Below are 19848 nucleotides of genomic sequence, written 5' to 3' on the forward strand. Positions count from 1 at the left end.
GCAACCCGAATATTTTGCTCTCAGTGGTGCTGAGTAATTGCTGACTTCTCAGGTAGTATTTCCAACTGGTTCTCACAGGCTGGGTTTGGCAGTACTCATACTGCAACACCTTCTTTCCAGTTGCCGTGAGGTTAGGGACCCTGGGGAGAGAGGCATTGGCTGGGTGGGTTGGACTGGAGCTGCAGAGCCATAGCCCTGCAAGGAGGACAGTGCAGAGCTGCTCTCCGAGAACAACAGTGGCTCCCAGAAGCACAAATCATCCCCGTGCCTGCCTGTGGGATAACGTGGCATATTCCAGACAGGCAGAGGAGCTCCCTGGGAGGGCTGGTGCAGAACCAGAGGAAGCTGCACCCCCTCCTGGGTGTTCTGCTCTGCAGAGCTCTACATTCCCTGCAAAATGGGAAACATGTCTCTCTGACACACAGAGAAAATGGCAAGCTTTGTCTCTCTGCTTATCTATGTAAAGCAGCTTTCTGTGGAGGTTTACGTTATTGCAGCAGTCAAGAAAGGGGCAGTTCTGCCCATCAAGGCGGAAGGGCATCCCAGATGCGTCTTCTTCCACTTGGAGGGACAGCAGGTGTCATGTTGTATGGCTATCACAAAATCTCTGCGCTGTGGAAAAGCTGCTGTTCAGAAGCAGGAGATCCAGGCTGTCAGGGTGGCTGTCGGACCAGACCCCGTTCCATTACGTTCCAACAGAATTTTACACTGGAAAAAAAAAGGCATTGTGCAAAAATACCTATCAGGTCCACATGTACAGACAAGAAAGCTTTACTTCAGCACACAGAGATGCTTATGTGGGCACTGAAACCACAGGAACAAGTCCTTTTATTTTGCAAAAAGAGGGAATTAAAACTGCAGAGCAGTAATCACTGATTGTTTTGACATACTGTAAATGCCTTTGATTGGCAAAAGCACACAGAAGCATTGCAGAGATCAGTATCTCCCACTGAAATCCCTGGAGTCACTGCACAGCAGTCGAGCAAAGGCCTATAGTATTTTTGCTGGAAAGCAGTTCATGTTGCTTATTATTGCCCAACACATGCAAGCAGCTTGATCTTTTGCAGTTAGCTTATTAGCAAAACTCTAGATGGATAAAAGCAATACTCTTCAAAATCCATTATTAAAATAGGATATTTTGCTTTTCTACAACGTTTTTTATTCAGATGGATTTAATATGCTTTTTAATAGCTAATGCTACTGGGAGTCAGCAGTATGGCAGTATCTTTTCTAAACCATTATTTAAAATACTGTTCTGTAAAATGTAAAATATTAATTTTTTTTTTTCCCAGAGGATCCTAAAATGTAAAAAAAAAAAGAAAAGGAAAGAAAAGTAAAGAAAAAAAAAATCCAATCTCCTCCAAGCTAAAAACTGTGACTCAAATTCTCAAATTGAACAGCAATCCAACTAAAGCTGACTGGAGACTGCAGAATTTTTCTCTCATTTATCAGGACTATATGATATTTGAAGCAGAGCACAACTACTTCCCCGATGTACATCACATACTAGAACTCCTAGTGTGGAATGCTGGCATATGCACTTTTTCACCCATTAAAAAAGATAACCCTGTGAAGGGTGAGACTAGAAGCAGAATCCAACTTAATAAGGTAGAATTGCATAGCTACAAAAGTAAAAATTAAAAAAGTCTCTGGGCATGGAGGAGTGCCACCAGCAATAACAAAAAGAAAAACAAGATTAAAAACAGCACAGCATACTTTTGAGCACTGCTGAAAATGGCTGAAGGGTATCCTGCAGACAGCCAGAAATGACAATATAAAGACATCAATCCTCCTTTTTTTCTGTGCATGCTCAGGACCTCAACAAGATAGAAGACAATGAAGGGTTAGTTGGAGTCCAAACAATGCTGGCAGGCAATGTCTCACTAGGAAAGATCAGCAGTCTTGCAGCTGAGTTCAGCCCCTTTACATCCCTAATTAGCAGCATATTTTTAAGACAGAAAGTTGAAATACACTTTCTGCAGAGCTGCTTTAATCTCAATATGAAAATGGGGCCAAAGCTTAGTTCTGTGTGACTGGTATCTATATGCATGACTGTAGATAACAGATCTATTAATGTGATTCAAGTCGTCTGTCAGCTTTCATGGCTGGTGGACAGAAGACTGTCAGAGGAGGAGACACGGGGGATACAAAGACTAGACCAATCTCTGGCTTCTGGATGACCTTGGCCACATCACTGCATCTCCTTCACACTCACTTTTACAAATTGGGACTGTGGTACTGTTCTCCTTATAAAGCACTTGAGGTCCACTGCTAAAATGCTAGGTATTACTAATAACAAATATTTCCAGCTCTGTCAGAGGAGGATTTCAGGTTACCAACCTGTGATCCTCCCAGTGAGCACATCCCAAAGTTAGACTGCTGCAAAAATGCTCCATTTTCTCCAAATGAAGTGTTTCCCTGCCACTGTGAGTGAAGCAATGGTGCTACCACTAGGATTTTTTTTTCCCCAGTCTGTTCCCTAAGGAAAGCAAAGGATGTGATGACACTATTTTCAGTCCAACTCTTACCTGCAGTTACTCAGGGACATATCAGACAATTTTGCCAAACCAGACAAAAGGAGAAAGGCCACAGAGACATTAAGTTTCCCCATGTTTTGTGATAAATAGGCTGTCCATCAGAAGATGGACAGAAAAGTAGTCCATATGCTGAGAGACAGCTTGCAATACAGACTCAACCAAAACATCAGACAACAAGGAATCCACATAAAGGCAAGCCAGAGAAAAATAAACTTCTTAAGTTTCATGGTTCACAAAATTACTTTTTATTTGTGGATGGGTGGGGAGAGGTTGTTCATTTTCAATAAATAATGCCAGCTCTGAGGCATTTTGTGTTTACTTTTCTTCCCTTCAAGCATAGTGAAACTTGATTCTCCTTTGTCTGAATTATTCCTCAGATATCAAAATACTGTTTGCAACGTACATCCACCTGAGCAAACCATAGTGAGCCCACTAACACCAAATGAAAGCAGGTTTCTGATGACAAAATCTGGTTACCCTACTTTATCATCTTACCACAAATATTTTTGTCTTGAAATATAAAAGTGTGCAAGAAGTGTACATACAAAAATGTGTTTGGAAGACATACAGCAAATAAAAACTAATTAACTAGTCAAGACATCAACAAAAGAGAAATCTTAGGGACTGTACATTCACAAACACCATATTTCTCTCCTGCCACTCTCTTCTCATAAGCCAAAGGGACATGAAAAGTCATGTCATCTTCCAAAAGTGCTCAGACAAATCCTGCCACCTTCTGTATCACATCTACTAGAAAAAGTGGATGAATGGTATAAGAACTCATTAGCCTGAGGAATTTTTTTTGGCCTTCCAATATTTACACTAGAATTTTATTATTTCATTGTAAATTCATTATTTTGTTTGTTTTTAAGGAAAAATGTTATAGTCATGACATAGGATTTTTGGGCCAGTCAACTTATCAAAACCTTTTCAATCAGATGCAGCCTGCCTACAGCGCTGACATTTGGTCAAAAACGCACAACCAAATTTTATACTCGAGAATCATCTGTTCCACATATCCAAAGCTCCATATTCCACTGTTCAAGCTTTTATTAAAAGAAGTGTTGCTAGTCTTTATACTCATATTGGCACACTTAAAGCCAAAAGGTAAGCAAATTTCTGGAAGATTGCAGTCTCCTAGACTTGGCTGGCTTAATTTACTATTTCTTTTCCAATGTAATTTACTTCCCCAAAAAGTCAGTTAAAAAAATTGGATTGGCACAATTTTTCCAGGCTGAAGAATACTGAGCGTCCCTGTGCAATATTTGGTCCAGCTTCCCACAAAGTATACAAAACCCTGTTGACACTACAGCTTGCGGCTAAAATTGTTTTGAGTAAGGAAATGTGATCGATGGAGACTGCAGGTCCCAGAATACGAGCCTCCAGTTTGCGTCAGGGTAAACACAAACATACTAGAGACAACGAAGGGAACAATCTGCTTCACTCGCTGCAGCCCGCGGGCTCCTGCTAGGGAGGATTCAAGCTTGACGCTCTGGAGGATGCAACTATCATCTGGGCCTTCGGGTACAGAAAACCTTCCTGCTTGTCTCCTCTGTGACCTGCTTTGTTACCGTCAGTTGCAGCTGAGGAGCATATCAGGGGACTGAAACACTCCTTGTCACTGAACAAGTGCCTGCATAAAAAAAGTGCTTACTGTTACATGGGAAAAGAACACAAAATCTTTGTCCCTTAAAAGCACAGAACATTTTAGTGTCCTGCAACCCTCTGAGGTTTGGGTGCAGCAGTAGAGATGAGCCTACATGAGCATCCTGACCAGTCCTCCAGAGGGAATGGAGACACAGCTAAGCATGTATTTGTTTTCATTATGTTGCTCCCTGTGGACCCACAGACCATAAAGACTCGTGGTCTTAAATACCTGAGTGTATGTGTTCACACCAGAATATCTATTTGCAGGATTTAAGCAACTACTTCAAAACATAAACTTCTATTTCACAGTATCATAAACTAATATACCTATTACCTACCCACCTTTTTGCAGGCACAGGCAGCCTGCACCAGCTGAGCTGCGTACGCAGAGCAGAAGCCACACGAACAGGTATCTTCTCAGGCACCGAGTATGGTGGAGGTCCCTGAACAGACACTACATCCTGGCGCTGAGGACTGCAGAAGCACAGGCACGCTCAGAGCTCCAAATCACGGCACTTAGGGTGGTCACGTGAAGATGGTGGACTGGGACTCGTCAGTAGGGGAGAGGCCTCAGTCTGGATTTTGGGGCTATGGGATAAGTATAACCACCAAGCATCACCGGCACACAGGCCAATTATTTTGTTGTGATGCAAATAACACGTACAACAACATGTACACAATCTGGGGGGAATGAGAAGCAATGGAATCTAATTGCAAAGCCAATGAAATGCAGTGATTTGCAATAATTTTTCATTCAAAGGCAGGTTTTCCTGTTTACTCTGCTGACAAACTGCAAACGCATACCTGCAGAAGAGCTCAGCATCTGTAGAAAGCCTAGGGTCGCTCTAAACCTAACAACTGTCTGTAAATAATTGTTTCCATTACTCCTGCAGCCTTAGCCACCATCTATGGTACAAAACAACCAATTAAACCAGCAGACTGTTTTGCTAAGATGGAACTTTTGCCTGTGTCGACTGGGCCACTAAAACTATGGAATGAAAAGAGATTCATGGAGTCACAGTGGTCTCTGTGCAGCACTTGGACACAACTTTGGTATTTTTACTGGGTTCGCTTTCTGACCTCTGCTCAGATTTCCAGGAGCTGTCATTACAGTGTCAAATACCTTCTTTGCAAAGTCCCTCAGTCTAGGTTAAACTCTTAGGAATTTTAATCTGTCTGCCTAAAGAGAGTCAGGAACCAGTTTTTCCAAGCCAAGTCATACTCCTCCCCACCTGCCTGTTTTTCTGCTTCCAAAACCTCAGAATGAGAATTTTCATTTAGTTTTGACCAAAAATGTAATGTTGCTTACATTTACTTAGATAGTTCCTAAAAGATTAACAACCTGATTTATCAAAATGAACATTTTCCTCAAAAAAAAAAAAAAATCTCAAGCAGCAGCTTAAAGGAATGAAACGTATATAAAAATATTCAAAGCACTCCATTATGTACATGCAGACCTACGAACTTAAATCCTAATTACTAAACCATGTTAGAAAAAAATTACTCAAATGAAATAATAAAACCATGAAAGACAAAAAGATGTATTTTTAGAGCTGTAAGTGGCATTAATGTCAGAGACAAGTTGAATATATAAATATGGTAGTGACCAGACTTGCTAGGGTGGCATGTCCATTATTCTAAAAAATCTATTCTACATCACAAACACTAATTATGAGTTTTAAGCATGTGAGTACACTCTTTTAATTTACATGGATTAATCATGGGCTTGAAGTTGCCTACATGTTTATGTATTGAAGGATTAAGAGTTACTTTATAACATCCTTTCTTTCTATCCAGTAAGTTAACTTGAATTTGTGTGTGACATATGTGTAAGTATTTTGTGTTACTTTCAAATAACCTCTCAGAATATGGTGTTTCCATGAACATGAGTTATCTAAAAAACCTAGTGACTCAGCTGCAGTTACGTTACTGAAGTCACAAAGTTTACTCCAAAATCTGCTTTCTTCCAAAAGTCTCTGATTTTCTCTCACTTTCCTTCTCCAAACCACACCAAGGGCTTCTGGCCATCGCTCGCTCTCATTTCTATACCAGACTTGGAGGGGTAATCAGAAGATCAAATTTAAAGGAATGATGATTTTAAAAGGATACAGGATGTCAAGGGACAAATTACCCATGTGGAACTGTAATAACTGTTTTCCCGCATACATTAATATTAAATTTTTAAAACACTCTTTACCTCTGAATCAGGAATGGCATCCATACTAAGCATGGGAGCTTAGCACTCTCCCTTGGCGGCTCAGTAAAAAACCATGTTTTAAATCAGGTTACCATTTTGTTTTTTAAAAAGTAGCTGTAAAGAAACAGCATATTATTCTGACTCATATTGTGCAAATAAATGGGAAAAGGCAATTGGTTAGTGAGACACATATCTGGAACTAGGAAGGACATCAGGGAACACTGCACATACAAATTTATCCTGGGATCCAGATACAGTGTTTACATACACCTCATACAAATGAACAAAATCCAACCAAAAGCCTTTCAGTCAGTTTTCAAAATTTTAATTCTAAGTGTCACTTGCCTTTACTTTTTAATGCACTGGTGATAACACACATGTCCAAACCATGCACCGCAACCAGAGTTTTAGCTCACACTACTTTTAATCCTCAAGATCCCCAATTCGGTCTCACACGTAGCTTTCATGACGGCAGTCCTTTTCAATAAATCTGCGGTGGAGACAACCCTGACACCCCTGTTATTATAGCAGGTCAACTGGATTGCTGACATTTGACAAACAAGTAAACTAACATGTTCATCTAGCAGCAAATGTTTCAGAAAAAGTATAAGCTTCCCATTAAAAAATTGTTCCCCTTGCTCCCACATCTGCTAAAGAAGCTGGTGTTTCTTCTTAACATATTGCCACTAAAATCTTTATTATTATGGGCTTCTAGAAACTTAACAGCTAGAGGCTTGATCCTGCAAGCACAGCTGGGCATACAGTTTGGCAGCCATTGTCTTTGTATGATCAGATCCCATCCAGCACAATAACATGGCAATTATATATGCAGGTGAATCCATTAATTTGTAAGGCAGGAGATGGCATAAAACATCTTCCAAAAGATAAGCAGAAAACATTCACAGCATTTTAATGCTGAAGAGCCCTGTCTGACAAATGTGTCTTCTCTAATCTGTTTTCATCTTTTAACAAGGAATTCTTGTCATTTTACCAGAAGTACCAATTCAAAAAACCTGCTCAGAAAACTGACCCACTCCCTTAACAACAATAAAAAGCTCCAAAGCAGAGTCTCTCAAATAAATGCAAAGAAAACAAAACAGTAACAGATAGAACAAGCTTATTACTGGTGATATATCTCTGCAGAAATTAAAATTCTAACCACAAGGCTTAATAACTTTATGCTAGCTTCTTCTCAAAGCTGTGAGAGAAATACTGTGACAAAGAAAAATAAAGCTTGCACAAGAGGAAAATTTTGAAAAAGAACTCCTGATAAAAAGCAGCAAAAAGGGGTACCTGAAAATGTGAACATATGTGAGTCACCTGATCCAGACACCATACGAAAAGAATTATCTGTGGAGTTTGCTGCACCACTAATATCTTTCAAAGCCCTGGTATTTGGAGAGGCACCGCAGTAAGGAATGTCATCTTTTATTTTTTTCTTCTTTAAAATGAATGTCTGCCTTCTCCCTTAGGCTGTGGTCCTACTTTATGTTTCTACAGGCACAGCAGCACACATGTAAGCAGTTTTATTGAAATCAAGGAATCTTTATGCAGTCGAACTCATTCGCTGCCTTTGGGACATGGTCTTTAGAGAGCAAACTAATGGGATAGGTATCATCTTCCTTCCGCTATTCCATAACAACCAGGACAGCAAGCCTCCAGCCCTGCAGTGGATCTACGCAGGGCTACTCCTAGAACACGTGAAATGCCCGAGCCCATGCCTGCTGGAGGATAATGAAACACAGTGGTAACAGCACGCTGCTAAGAACACAGGAACCTCAATTCTGCAAACACTTCCACATGTGATTAATCCTGAATGAACACTACCTAATTGGATTCCAGATAATTGTGTCTGAAGAAATCCTTACAGAAATACAAATTTACACTGGCTCAGATGGAAACAGTGACATCTGGGCTGAACACCAACTAGCAACTAATTAGTTTAAGATGACAAAAGATGCCACTACAGTAGGGCAGAGTGCCTGGCACAAGATGCCTTGCTTAGGTGTATTCCTTGCCAGGATCCTCACTTAACACCTTCCCCATGTTCTGGAAGAGGCATCTGGGACAGTAAGCTGGGAACCTTTGCAAATATTAAGATAAAGATAGTCTCTTATGCTCATATGTATGTATGTATAAACATGGAGTTACTCTACTACACCCAGTGATGGTAAAACCAATATGACAACTGACTCACAGAGTCCTAAGTCTGTGAGAAATACGAGCTGCAAGTAAACCAAAATTTAGTTTGCAAAAGGAAAAAGCTAACACATCTGGGAAAAAGGATTGGCAATGTAAGAGAGAGAAAGCTGGAAGCAGCAATACTACAGGAAGCCAATAGTGGACCACAAGTTACATTTAAACAACCGATGTGCTGCAAAGGTCAAGGCAATATGCAGAAATCCCCATATGCAAACACACATCCTGCCAGAGAGCTGGCAGACAACCCTCACGTGGTGTGACTCCACCCAGGAAAATTATTTTGGCCCTGTGCAGGACATCACCATACAGGCTGGTAACAAGCTGAAGGAAGCTAAAGAAAAAAACACAGATATTTATGTCAACGCACACACCAAAAAGCAATCAATGGGGCCGGAGGGATTGATTTACATACAGTGATGAATAATAAAGTATATCCCAAGGAAGGAAGGCCATGCGTGGATGGTCTCACTTCTGCTATGGGGTGCAAATCACGCTCCTCCATGCCTGCTGGCTCTGGAGCCCCCCTCAGCTATTGTGCTTGGGTGGTCTCTGCATGAGCAGCAGGAAAGAGAAAGGCAAAACTCCTCTACAGAAGGAAGGACACAAACCTCCTTTTGATGCACAGTCCTCTGCTTTCTGGCATCATCTTATGCTGCTTGGTCAGAATGGCCAACCTATGGCACATGCTAGTCTAAACGCCACTCAATCAGGGCTTTCCTCCCTTCTGCCCCACCCCACAGCTGCTGCAACGGGAAGATACTGATACCTGCCATAGAAAAGGTGAACTCTGTAAGTGGCCTACATCTCAATTTTTCCCAAAGGATACGTGGAGGAGGAGGTGGAGGAACTGCCTCCTAGTTACCAAACAACAGGTTAGGGACTAGGGTAACAGCCAGGAACAGAAACCTGGATTCTTGTTTTCCTCAGATGGAGGAGATTCAAGCTGAGAAAGATACCCTGTCCTCCAGGAATTAAAAGAATACGCTCACTGTATCCCCTTCATGGAGGCCTGAACACTGTAAAATGTAAGATTTGTGGAGCTGAAGAAAAACTAGCAAAAAGGAGCTGCTTGTATCCAATGACTTCCTATGCAAAACACATAAACATATCAAGGGAAGGACAGTAACTCCAGGATTATTCTTTGCAACTATAGCATTTGTTTTTCTATCTGTACTTTCCTGCTTCTCCCACCTGGATTGCATCTCCAGACTGATGCTACATATCTCTGTAAGGTCACTCCCCATGTTGTTATTAAGTTTCAATATGTACTTATATTTAGTACATTTAGTAATCCAGTCTGATATGGGATTGATTCCCAGAAATGGTTTGCATTATTGTGCAATTGTGTCTCGAGCTCTCCCAGACTTAAAGTTTCTTCTACTCATTGCCTCAGTGTGGTTTTACTTCCTGTGTTATAAGTAGCTTCACAGGTAGGTGCTTTCCAAGCCCAAGGAGTACAAAGTTACCAACTTTAAAGGCTGACACACTGTTTCCTAGTTGACTTCGGTGACACCACAGTGATACCTGTAAGGTCCCTACAGTCTGGAATTTTTTCCTTCCTCCCTGGCCCTACTTTGCTGTATGTAGCATACTCTGTTAACTGATGGTCTTAAAGAAATTCTCTGATATATGGTATCCCTTGCCCTGTTTTTCATCTTTTGTTACATGATGTCTTCTATTCAAGCGGCCAAACTAGAGCTGGCAAACAGCCTCTCTCTAGGTTTTTTACATGTTGCTGCAAGGCAAAATAAACAGTTGTTTCCAGTTTGCATTTTCAGGGCTACAGATGTATGCTAATTATCCTTTCAGTCTGCTAATGGAAAACTGAAAGAGATTTAAATGTACTTTTCTAAGGCAGAGACCAAAGTCTATGGACACCTGTCCCTTCTAACTTTGGGCTACCCAGAGCACAGTACAATGTCATCTCCTCCCTTTATGTTGACTCTGAAGGTATTTTCAGGTTTCAGCAGGGCTTTACAAAACGCCAAGAAATAGAGATTAAATCCTCTGAAATTCAAGAACATTATGTGTCTTTTTGGAGCAGCAGTGATGCCAAGGATAATATTTAGGTTAACCTGAGACCATTTGAAGGATGGGGAACTTCAGAACGGGGCAATAGGAACTACATCATAACACGGGAAGTTCACTGTTTTGTTAAGATGCTGTAGTATTTACTCACATTTCTTACCTTCCTTTTGTTTTCTAGAAAAAAAAAAAGATATAAAACAACAGAAAAAAACCCCACCAAAGCCAGGTCTCATATACCCTTTAGGTAAAAGTAAGTATTATCAAGACTGTCATGTCAAATAGTCTGAGTAGAAGAAAGGAAAACTGGAAATGAATCTGCAGTTTGTTTCCAATTTCTGTATCAAGTTTAGAACTGGCTGTTACACAAATGAATGAAACAATCTCAGATGTGCAAGTCCAGTAATGCAGAGACCTTCCCAAGAGGAGGAAGCAAGGATCTGTTTCCTTAAGTTTTAGAAGCTTTACCTTATGATACTCACTTGTCTGCCAAATATTTCTTGGAATCTTTCAAATAACTTTATTCTAGTTGCTCCTATTGTGCTTCAGCCAAACTACTGGGCCCTTCTTTGTTGATGCTGCCTCTATTGGGAGTCCAGAGTCAAGTGATGTGCTACCATGGCAATGTGCTACACCTATGTTTTAAGCATCAATCTTTTCTATAGGAGTGTGTATATCTATGCACAGAATAGGTATGTGTATACACACACATACATGTCCGTGGTATGTAGAGATCAGAGATACAGATGACACAGGGGGAAGACTTGAAAAGTACCAAGGTACCTAAAGATACAGTGAAGTACTGATGTTCAGCTAATTCCTAACACCTTTAAAAAGCCAGCTCCACAACCTCTTCCTGCCTGCTCCACACAGGCTACTTTCCAGTGTTTGTTGCTATATTTATCACTCGAATTACAGTATTACTGAGAGGCCTCAGGCAGACTCGTTCTCCCTTATGCCTCTCAAGCATACAGTGGAAAGGTCTTTACTGCTCAGACAACACCATTTCAAACAGTTAAAATGTCCAAGCTCTCTACATTGTCATCACTTTTCCAGCATTATCAGGAAATCCTTTCATCTATCCTCAAATGACAATTGTATATACCTACTGTCAGCAATCACTTGCTCACAATATTTTTATTACCCTAAATGCAGGAAGACTCGTTAATGTATTATTGGGATGGAGAAATGAAGGAAATGAAGAGTTAAGACCGAACACTCAGCCTTCATTTTGCTGTCTACAGTTACAAAAAATTCATTCCAGTTGGGGGTCCTGAAAGGTTCTTTACACAATAATAAAAAGAAGAGATCTGTCAATTAACATAATGGAAACTAACATTTCTCATATCTTTTTGCAGTAAGAACACACCGATTGACTTGACAGGCTACGGATTTCACTGAAAAGGGTACTCTTCCTTCAGACAAAACATATATCCAATGATTTCCATGAGATTAGTTGATGGAAATAATTCAGTAGCTTTAAATTGACAAGGAAAAATATCTAACAAAAAGCCTGTACATATGGGTATGAAGAACTTCAATTGCTTATTGCCTCAAAACTTCTGAGACAACTGTCTTCATTCTGGGTTAGCTTCATTTGGACTTAAAATCATGACACTGCAGGAGAAAATGTATTCATCTATTGTCATTTACACAAAAAGATCAGACTTGCACATTTGGGCCTAGTTATTTAAAGTAACTAAAAAAGAGAGAGATTTAAAGAACTGAATTTTAAAGAAGTTTTCCCAAATATCCCTGTCTGTGCTAACAACAAATGGAGAACATCTTGGCCCCAAAATGATTTGTTTTCCAAACAAGAGCAACTGGAAAGGTTTTACTGCAAGCTGTGGTTCAACTTTATGTATAAAAATTACTCCATTTTACGCTACAATCCTCAGATGAAATCTGTTTTTAAGTCACACTTAAAGCAGAATGCAGGAGCACGGAGAAAGACCATCAGCTGCTGAGGTTCCCCACCTTCCGAACACTGGGGAAATTCACACTTCACTCCTTGTTATTTTTGTTTTAGGAAATGAAGGAAACAGTACTCAATGAACTGATGAAGTCACTGAAAAGGCACTCACACCTACTCTAAAGATGACCAGATATCTGCAAATAAAAGTTTAAATGCTATCTAAGCAACATGTGTCAACCTGGTGCAGAATGTTTAGAAAGTAAAAAACAGTTCCATAAAGGACTCACTGCCTTAGATGTGCTCTTTTCAGATGCACCAGAGCAGAAGTCATGGGAGTGCTGCCTGAAGAAGCCATGACTTCACCCTTACTTCCTTGGTTAAGACAGACCTTTGCAGTGATCAGCAAATCATGTCTCATCTCAGAAAGGAACAAACAGAGACCTGCCATGAAAAATTGCCTGCAGGTCTCCAAGGAGTGATGTATGAGTGAGGTACATAATTAAAGAGGGAGAGAGATGGAAGAAGCTCTGAGTTGGTAAAGGAGAAGTCACAGGAGACTCATATTTAGTAACATGGCAAAAGTGAGGTCATAAAACAGAGCAACCAAAAGGGGAAAAAGGAGAAACGAACATGGTGAAGGACTGGACAGGTCCCAAATGGCCAAGGAGAAAAGCTCAAAAGACTGCAGACTGGGTTTTGGCAGAAAAACACAGAGAACTATCTGTTGTCTATTTCTGATGGACCCTTTGAAGTTTTCTGGATCTAATCTGATTTTTGTCTGTCATTCTTTGCCAAAAAAGATAAACCCTGCCAGGAAAAACCTACCTTATACTAATAAGAAAACAAATGGTCTGTTTTAAATATCAAATACTTAAAATGTAGAATCTTTATTCTATCATGTGTTTGAGAGTTTGATTTTTCCAAGCTGTCATACTTGCAAATATAACTGACCAAAGTTGTCCCTGGTTAAGTATCTTGTATTTTACCAAACTATGTCAGAACATGGGCCTTGGTCCTACACTGAGAGCTTCACCAGTCAACCCACTAGCTCCATCCATACTTCACTGAACTGGAAGAGAGAGGTTTATCTACTAAAATGCCTGTGTAGGGGTGTCCGAACTATATGTTTTTAAATTTTTTTACTGATACCGAAACTCTTCTGGAATTCTGTCACTTTGTAGTAGTAATATCTTTTAATAGCCTCTAATATTATATTACACTATAATACTATAGTGTCATTAGCCTTATCTTTTTAGGCTCCAGTCTAATGAAGTCTTTAAGCATAAGCTTACCTTTAAGCCCTTCCCTTGGATTACTTTAGTTCATACTTTAAGGTGCCTTACTTTCATGCCTTGCTGGATGGGGGACACAGTAAACAATACTGAAAAAACGCACTCAGGTAAAAATTGTCATGTAATTCTTACATTTGTGATGCTCAGCCTGCCACAGACACTAGTTCCCATTAAAATGACAGCATTTACTATGTATTACTCTAAGCAATATACTGAAAATTTCATATCCATTTGCAACTCTAATACATTAAAGTGCCCCAAATACCATTTTGCCATTGTTATTGGCAGATGCTTTTTAATAGTGATATTCACATACGAGGATTGTCAGCTAACTAGCAAATCTGGAGTTCAAGTAGGTGTTAATTCAGAGTAGCAATAAAGGAACCGGACAAGACAAACAGGAGTCCAGAAAACAGGAAATTCACCTTCACAAGACAGTAAATACACTTTCATAATAGTGTAACACTGTCACTTTAAAGGCTGCATTCTCCTCCCAACACAAAATGTTCTAAACAGCTCTAAACATCTACGTGTTTTACACTAAAATACATTGTCTTACCTGCTTGGATCTCTTTTGTATTGTCCCAAATCAACTTTACCATACCTACACAAACTATTTGTGTTTACCCAAATCTAGTTCTTGCCTCCCCAGCTGCATGATCCCAGATTTCTGTTCAATAATGGCATTAGCCATTTACTTGGGCACGCTCTTATTTTATTGAGGTCATTCCAGACTTTTTCCTCTGCTCTCTACAGTTGCATTAACAGCTTCCTTCCTATTTTTAAATCAGCAGCTAATTTCAGCAACTAAGTGCTTATTGTTTCTTCAGGGTCACTCATAAAACAAACACCATTATTGATCTTTCTGAATCTACCACTAGTTTTTCCCTTTTATCTCATCTGAGTGACTATTCAAGGGGCAATTTCTCAATAAACCAGGACATCTATCCTAGATAAACCAGGGTATCTGAAGAAAGAGATTTTTCTGTCTATGTGTGCTGATACAGCTCCTATCATGGCAGTAGCCAAGCAACTCACAAATGTTAGTGGTTTTGTCTCCACAACACCTTTTTAAAGAGAAAAGTGTTGTTAACTGTCTTTTACAAACATGGAACTAAGACACAGTGCTTCAAAGGCAAAGACCACTCATGAAATGTAGAATGAATTGAATCCTTATTTCCTATATTTTACTGACAACAGCATCTTTCCTCTATTTTTCCATGCACCCTGGGTATACAATTGCTTATTTGTTGGATTACAGTGACTGATGACCTGGCCAGTTGGTATTCATTCTGCATTTTTGATGAGCATCTGAAGACAACTGACATCACAGGCTAACATAAAAAATGTGTGAAACCAAACTGCTGCCAGTATTTTATCTACTGTTATTAATTAAGCTTCAATACAATTCTTGGGGCCTAAACCCTAAACCTATTCACTGTCCTCCAGTTAAGCTAAAGGAAATTTTGGCTTTGCCCAAGAAAACGTGATAACAAAATGCAAAGCAGCTCTTCCAGGTAGTATGACCTAAGCGACATCTTTCCGACACCAAGTATCTAAAAGCATCTTTTGAAGAGAGTGGTTTTATTCACCAATTCTATTATAACAGGGTATGTAAAGATCAGATTTACTGGCCATTACCATTTTGGTTAAGTGTGGCAAGTTTGGTCCTTTCCAAATTAATTCTACACCAATCCACAAAGAAACTTCAAATGCAGTTTGACTGGTAAAACGTATCATCAGTTATTAGACAAAATTTTTCAATGGTCCCTGGGAGTATCATCACTAGCTGGCCACTTTCTTCACAGTTTCTCTCTCTTTACTCACAGTGATGAAAGTCAGGCTTGCCGGTCTTGTTCTTGCTGATCACTAGATCAACATACCTCCAAAGAGAGAGGGTGGAAAGCTAATGGTTTAGGACTAAGATTGCTGCCTATGCTGAGTATGTCAGCAGTGTTGTGCCACACGGAGCTGGCTGAGCCTGCAAGCATTATACCTAATGAGAGACAAGAGTAATTGAGCTAGGTGCAGATCTGCACTACCACAGCTGGACTGCTTGTGGGATCCGAGTTAGATTTGCTGTATGACACTACCCATGCGCACAAAAATATACGGTTGATTCTGAGCAAGTTCAGTTATGTCTGTGTGTTTCCTTAAAGGGTAGGCAGAGTCCTTCTGTCCTGCTTTAACACTCCTCAGGTTTATTAAACACAGTTTAAGAAGTTTGTCCCTAGACAGGAAATTCATGCCAAAGGCCTCAGAGATGCAAAACACCATTTGGTAGGGGCAATAACACTGCCATCTAAATGTATTGTTACTTGTATTATTAAGCTAGTATATTAGCATGAAATGTGTAAGTTTTTACATACGAATACAAAGATCAAACACGCTAATTGCATAATGAGTAAAGAAGTAGGTAGCAAACACTCAAGGATCTGGAAATAAGCAAATCTCCTGGATAAAAGGCATTCAGTTAATTAGAGTATCTGAGTTGCATTCCCCATTCAAATACTTCTTTTCTTCTTATTTGTATATAATAATGTTTTCTGTGAAACAAAATAAAGGCTAGTGTCCTCACTAGGTTTTTCGTTCACTTAAGGAAGTGTGCATCAGGCAAAACGTGGCAACCAAGATGAAGAAAAGTCCTAGTAAAGATGGTATGAACTGTATTTTTCATGAGCAATATGTTAGGTTCAGGCAGACATCAGCCAGATCTAATCCGAAGATGTATGTAACTGCATCACGTGTTACAGGGGCACATTCTGTGCCTCTTGACACTCAGGTGAACTAAAACCCAGTACTAATGCTCCCCTAGCCTGACTGCTCTCTTCCTACCCGATGGTAGACTCTGGGCTCTCTACAGTTTCTACTTCTGCTTGATAAGTAATGTTAAAACTAGAGATGGCTTTGTCTTCACTTGAACTTTACATCCTGTTAGTTTGCACAAAGGAAGTAATTTACGTTAACAGCACACCTATTTTTTCCTAGTGAAGATGTACTCTGTTGGGTATTATTGCCATTCAGATACCTATTTAGACACCCAGTCAAAGGCTATGACCAGCTGCATAGCACATAATGATTTTTTTTAAAGGAAAGAAAATGCCATTAAAACAAAAGGCCCTGTTCTGCTTCTGGGTAAACAAATGGAGTTTTACAAAGGCTCAAAAAGGAAAGGGATTAACATGCTTCAATGTGGCAGTGGTCTCAACTGTTCACATTAAAATTTTCACAGTAAATTAAACCATGACAGAGGTAGGAAAGAAGTCAATTTTCAGTGGATCATGCTGTTCTGCTGACATAAATTGCCATTTCTTAGGTAGTATAACCACCAACCTGTATAATGATAGAATAACAAAACCGCAACCCAGTGTTGATTAAGTTCGGCCTTTTGCATGCTAATTTTAGCCTGGTCTGCCAAAAAAATTGAATGCACCACCTTATTTACATGCTTCTAGATATTTAGCACCCTCTCACTATTCTTTCTTCACCAACCTTTGCTTAAGCCTGTGGTGTTGACCTTCCCTCCTTGTATGGTGTCTGCTTTTCAACACCACTTCTGCTTCCTCAGTTATACTCAGGACACGTTTTAATTCACTTTCCACCACTTACATCCATCCTTTTCCTGGGCTCTCTTGTCAAGGGTAATCCTAAATGTCAGTCCATCTCTATCCTGCCCATCTATATTTTCCTGCACGTTGCATACAACACTTCACTATCTTCATGCTCTTTATAAAGACCAGCAACTTTCCTTGACTAGAAAACGATGGCACAAAGCACTACCCAATCGTCCTGGTAAGGCTGGAGAAGACAAGTAAATACAGACTCTCACTGGTTGATGGCTGCCAATGAGTTCACACAACACGTGTTACACAGTGTGTTTACACAACGGTGACCAAAAAGGAGGGAAGGGACCGGCCGTGTAAGTGTGCCACAGTACCAGACCCCCTGGAGAAAGCTCTGCTCTGCGTTACTGTAGCAGCACCAAAAATGGATGTTTAAATACAATGGGGCACTTATCCGACTGCCAAATGCCCACGATGCCTTTCCACCTCAGTTATATCACGGCGGCATAAAACAAAAAATGACAAAGGACTATGAAGAAAGTCAACACACTAAAAGACAAAATAAAGTGGGAGGCCCAGCACCCAAAAGCCTACCTACAGAGGGGTGGCAGCTGAGCCACAGGGATGCCAGCACCCTGTACGGACACCGCTACACCTCAGAGCCAGGCCCTGCTTCACCTCACCCAACCTCTCCACACCAAGCCATGCCTCCCGCTCCCACCGGCGCCCTAACCGCCGGGCTCTCGGTGCCCCCGCCACCCCGGGGACAACCGCAGCCTGACTCCAGGCCTCGGCCCCTTCCCCCTGCGGGCCACCAGGCCTCGCCCCCTCCCCACATGCCCCCTCTAGACCTGACTCTGCCCCAGGCCGTGCTCCTTCCCCACACACGTCCCCAGGCCCGGCCCGAGGCCTTGTCCCCTGCCCGGGCCCCGGGCCACGCTGGGCCCCGGGGAAGCGGCCGCCCTGCCCTGCCCCAGGCGCCGGCCGCGGGGGAGGTGGGGGCCCCTCTGCCCCACGGGGCAGCCGGGGGGCCGGGGCGAGGGAGGGCGTATAATAAACAGCATCGTTGTCATGCAGGCAGGGCTGCCGGCTCCCCAAGCCTCCTCCCCGCGATAACAACCCAGGTACAGCCTGCGCTCGCCCCCCTCCCTCCCTCCTCCTCCTCCTCCTCCTCCTCCTCCCGGGGGGCCGGGGAGAAATCTGCAGATCAAAGAAAAGATGCACAATAATAACGGGGTGGGCGCGCACCGCGGCCCCCCGTCCGGCGGGGCCGGGGCCGGGGCCTCCGGCGGAGGCTCGCCGCGGCCCGGCCGCTGCCCGCCCGGCAGGAGGGCGAGGGGGGCGGCGGCGCGGGGCCGGGGCCGGGCGCCCCCGCCACGGTACTCACCCGGGCCGGCCAGTGCGGGTACCCCTTCATTTTGGCGAACACCAGGTCTCCAGCCTTGTATTCTCGGGGCCGCGGACGAGCCATCGGGAGCCGCCGCGGGAGCTGCCGTGTGTCCCCCCGCCCTCCCACACCCCCCGCCCCGCACACGCCGCCCCGGGGGCAGCCGGGCGAGCCCCCGCGGGGTGCGATGCGCCCGGGCACGGGGCGCAGCCGGGAGCGGGGCCGGGCCGCGGGCAATCCCCGATCTCTCCGGCGGCGGCGGCGGCGGCGGCGGCGGCAGGAGGAGATGGGGTGTGTGTGAGTGTGTGTGTGTGTGTGTGTGTGTGAGTGTGTACGCGGGGGAGGGGGAGGCCTTGGACACAACCCCAGCAGCCCCCGGTACCAGGGAGCCGGCTGGCGGCGGGGCGCCTGGCCGGGCGGGGGCGGCCGGGGAGCCCTCACCCCGCGGCGGCGGGCGGGCGCGGCGCTGCCCGCGGCCCCCCCGTGCGAGCTGGCTACGCCGCCCGCGCCGCCCGCTCCATCCCCGCCGCAGCCGCCGCGGCCCCGGGAATATGGAGCCGTCTCCTCCGAATTACTCCTCGGGCAGCGACCGAAAACAGGATCTTCTTATCCCCCCCCGCCCGCGCCTCCCCCCCGCGCTTTCCCTTCCTGTTATTTTCTAGGTACACAGATCGGTTTCTATGAAAATAGGAGAGCAGAGAGCGGCTCCAGTCCCTCCCGGCCCTTCCTTCCCAGCTGAAGCATGACATGGTTCTTTATGCGCGCCCGACATGGAGGCTGGGCGACGAGAAGCCGGCTGAGCCCGGCTGATTTTTGCAGCAGGGCCCCCGAGTTCCCCTGGCCAGAGGCTCCCAGCCCTTGGGCCTGGGGGGTGCCCTGTCCCCCCTTGTCATGGAGGCCCAGGCCTCTGCGTGGATCGGCTCGTCGAGGTGCCTCGGCCCCCCAGTGCCGCCGGCACAGACCCCGTCAACAGGCCTGCCCTGCACCGGGGCTGCCTGCACCCAGAGGGTGCCTGCAGAGCCCTGGCTTTACCCCGGCCCTCCCCACGTGGCCAAACCCCCAGCCCCAAGCAGGCCCTGGGCT

At 43.2% G+C, this 19848-nt stretch overlaps 1 protein-coding gene across 1 annotated transcript in view; it reads right to left on the bottom strand.

Annotated features, from left to right (window-relative positions):
• The window catches only part of HDGFL3 (HDGF like 3), a 40289-nt gene extending 20966 nt beyond the window's left edge, over positions 1-19323 (bottom strand). The window contains exon 1 of the mRNA XM_075506153.1: positions 18766-19323. Within this exon, the coding sequence (XP_075362268.1) occupies positions 18766-18849 (84 nt within the window). The 5' untranslated portion in view covers positions 18850-19323. The remainder of the gene's footprint in view (positions 1-18765) is intronic.
• Positions 19324-19848: the final 525 nt, after the last annotated feature.

Source organism: Mycteria americana, chromosome 6 (genome assembly GCF_035582795.1).
Source record: "Mycteria americana isolate JAX WOST 10 ecotype Jacksonville Zoo and Gardens chromosome 6, USCA_MyAme_1.0, whole genome shotgun sequence".
NCBI lineage: Eukaryota > Metazoa > Chordata > Aves > Ciconiiformes > Ciconiidae > Mycteria > Mycteria americana.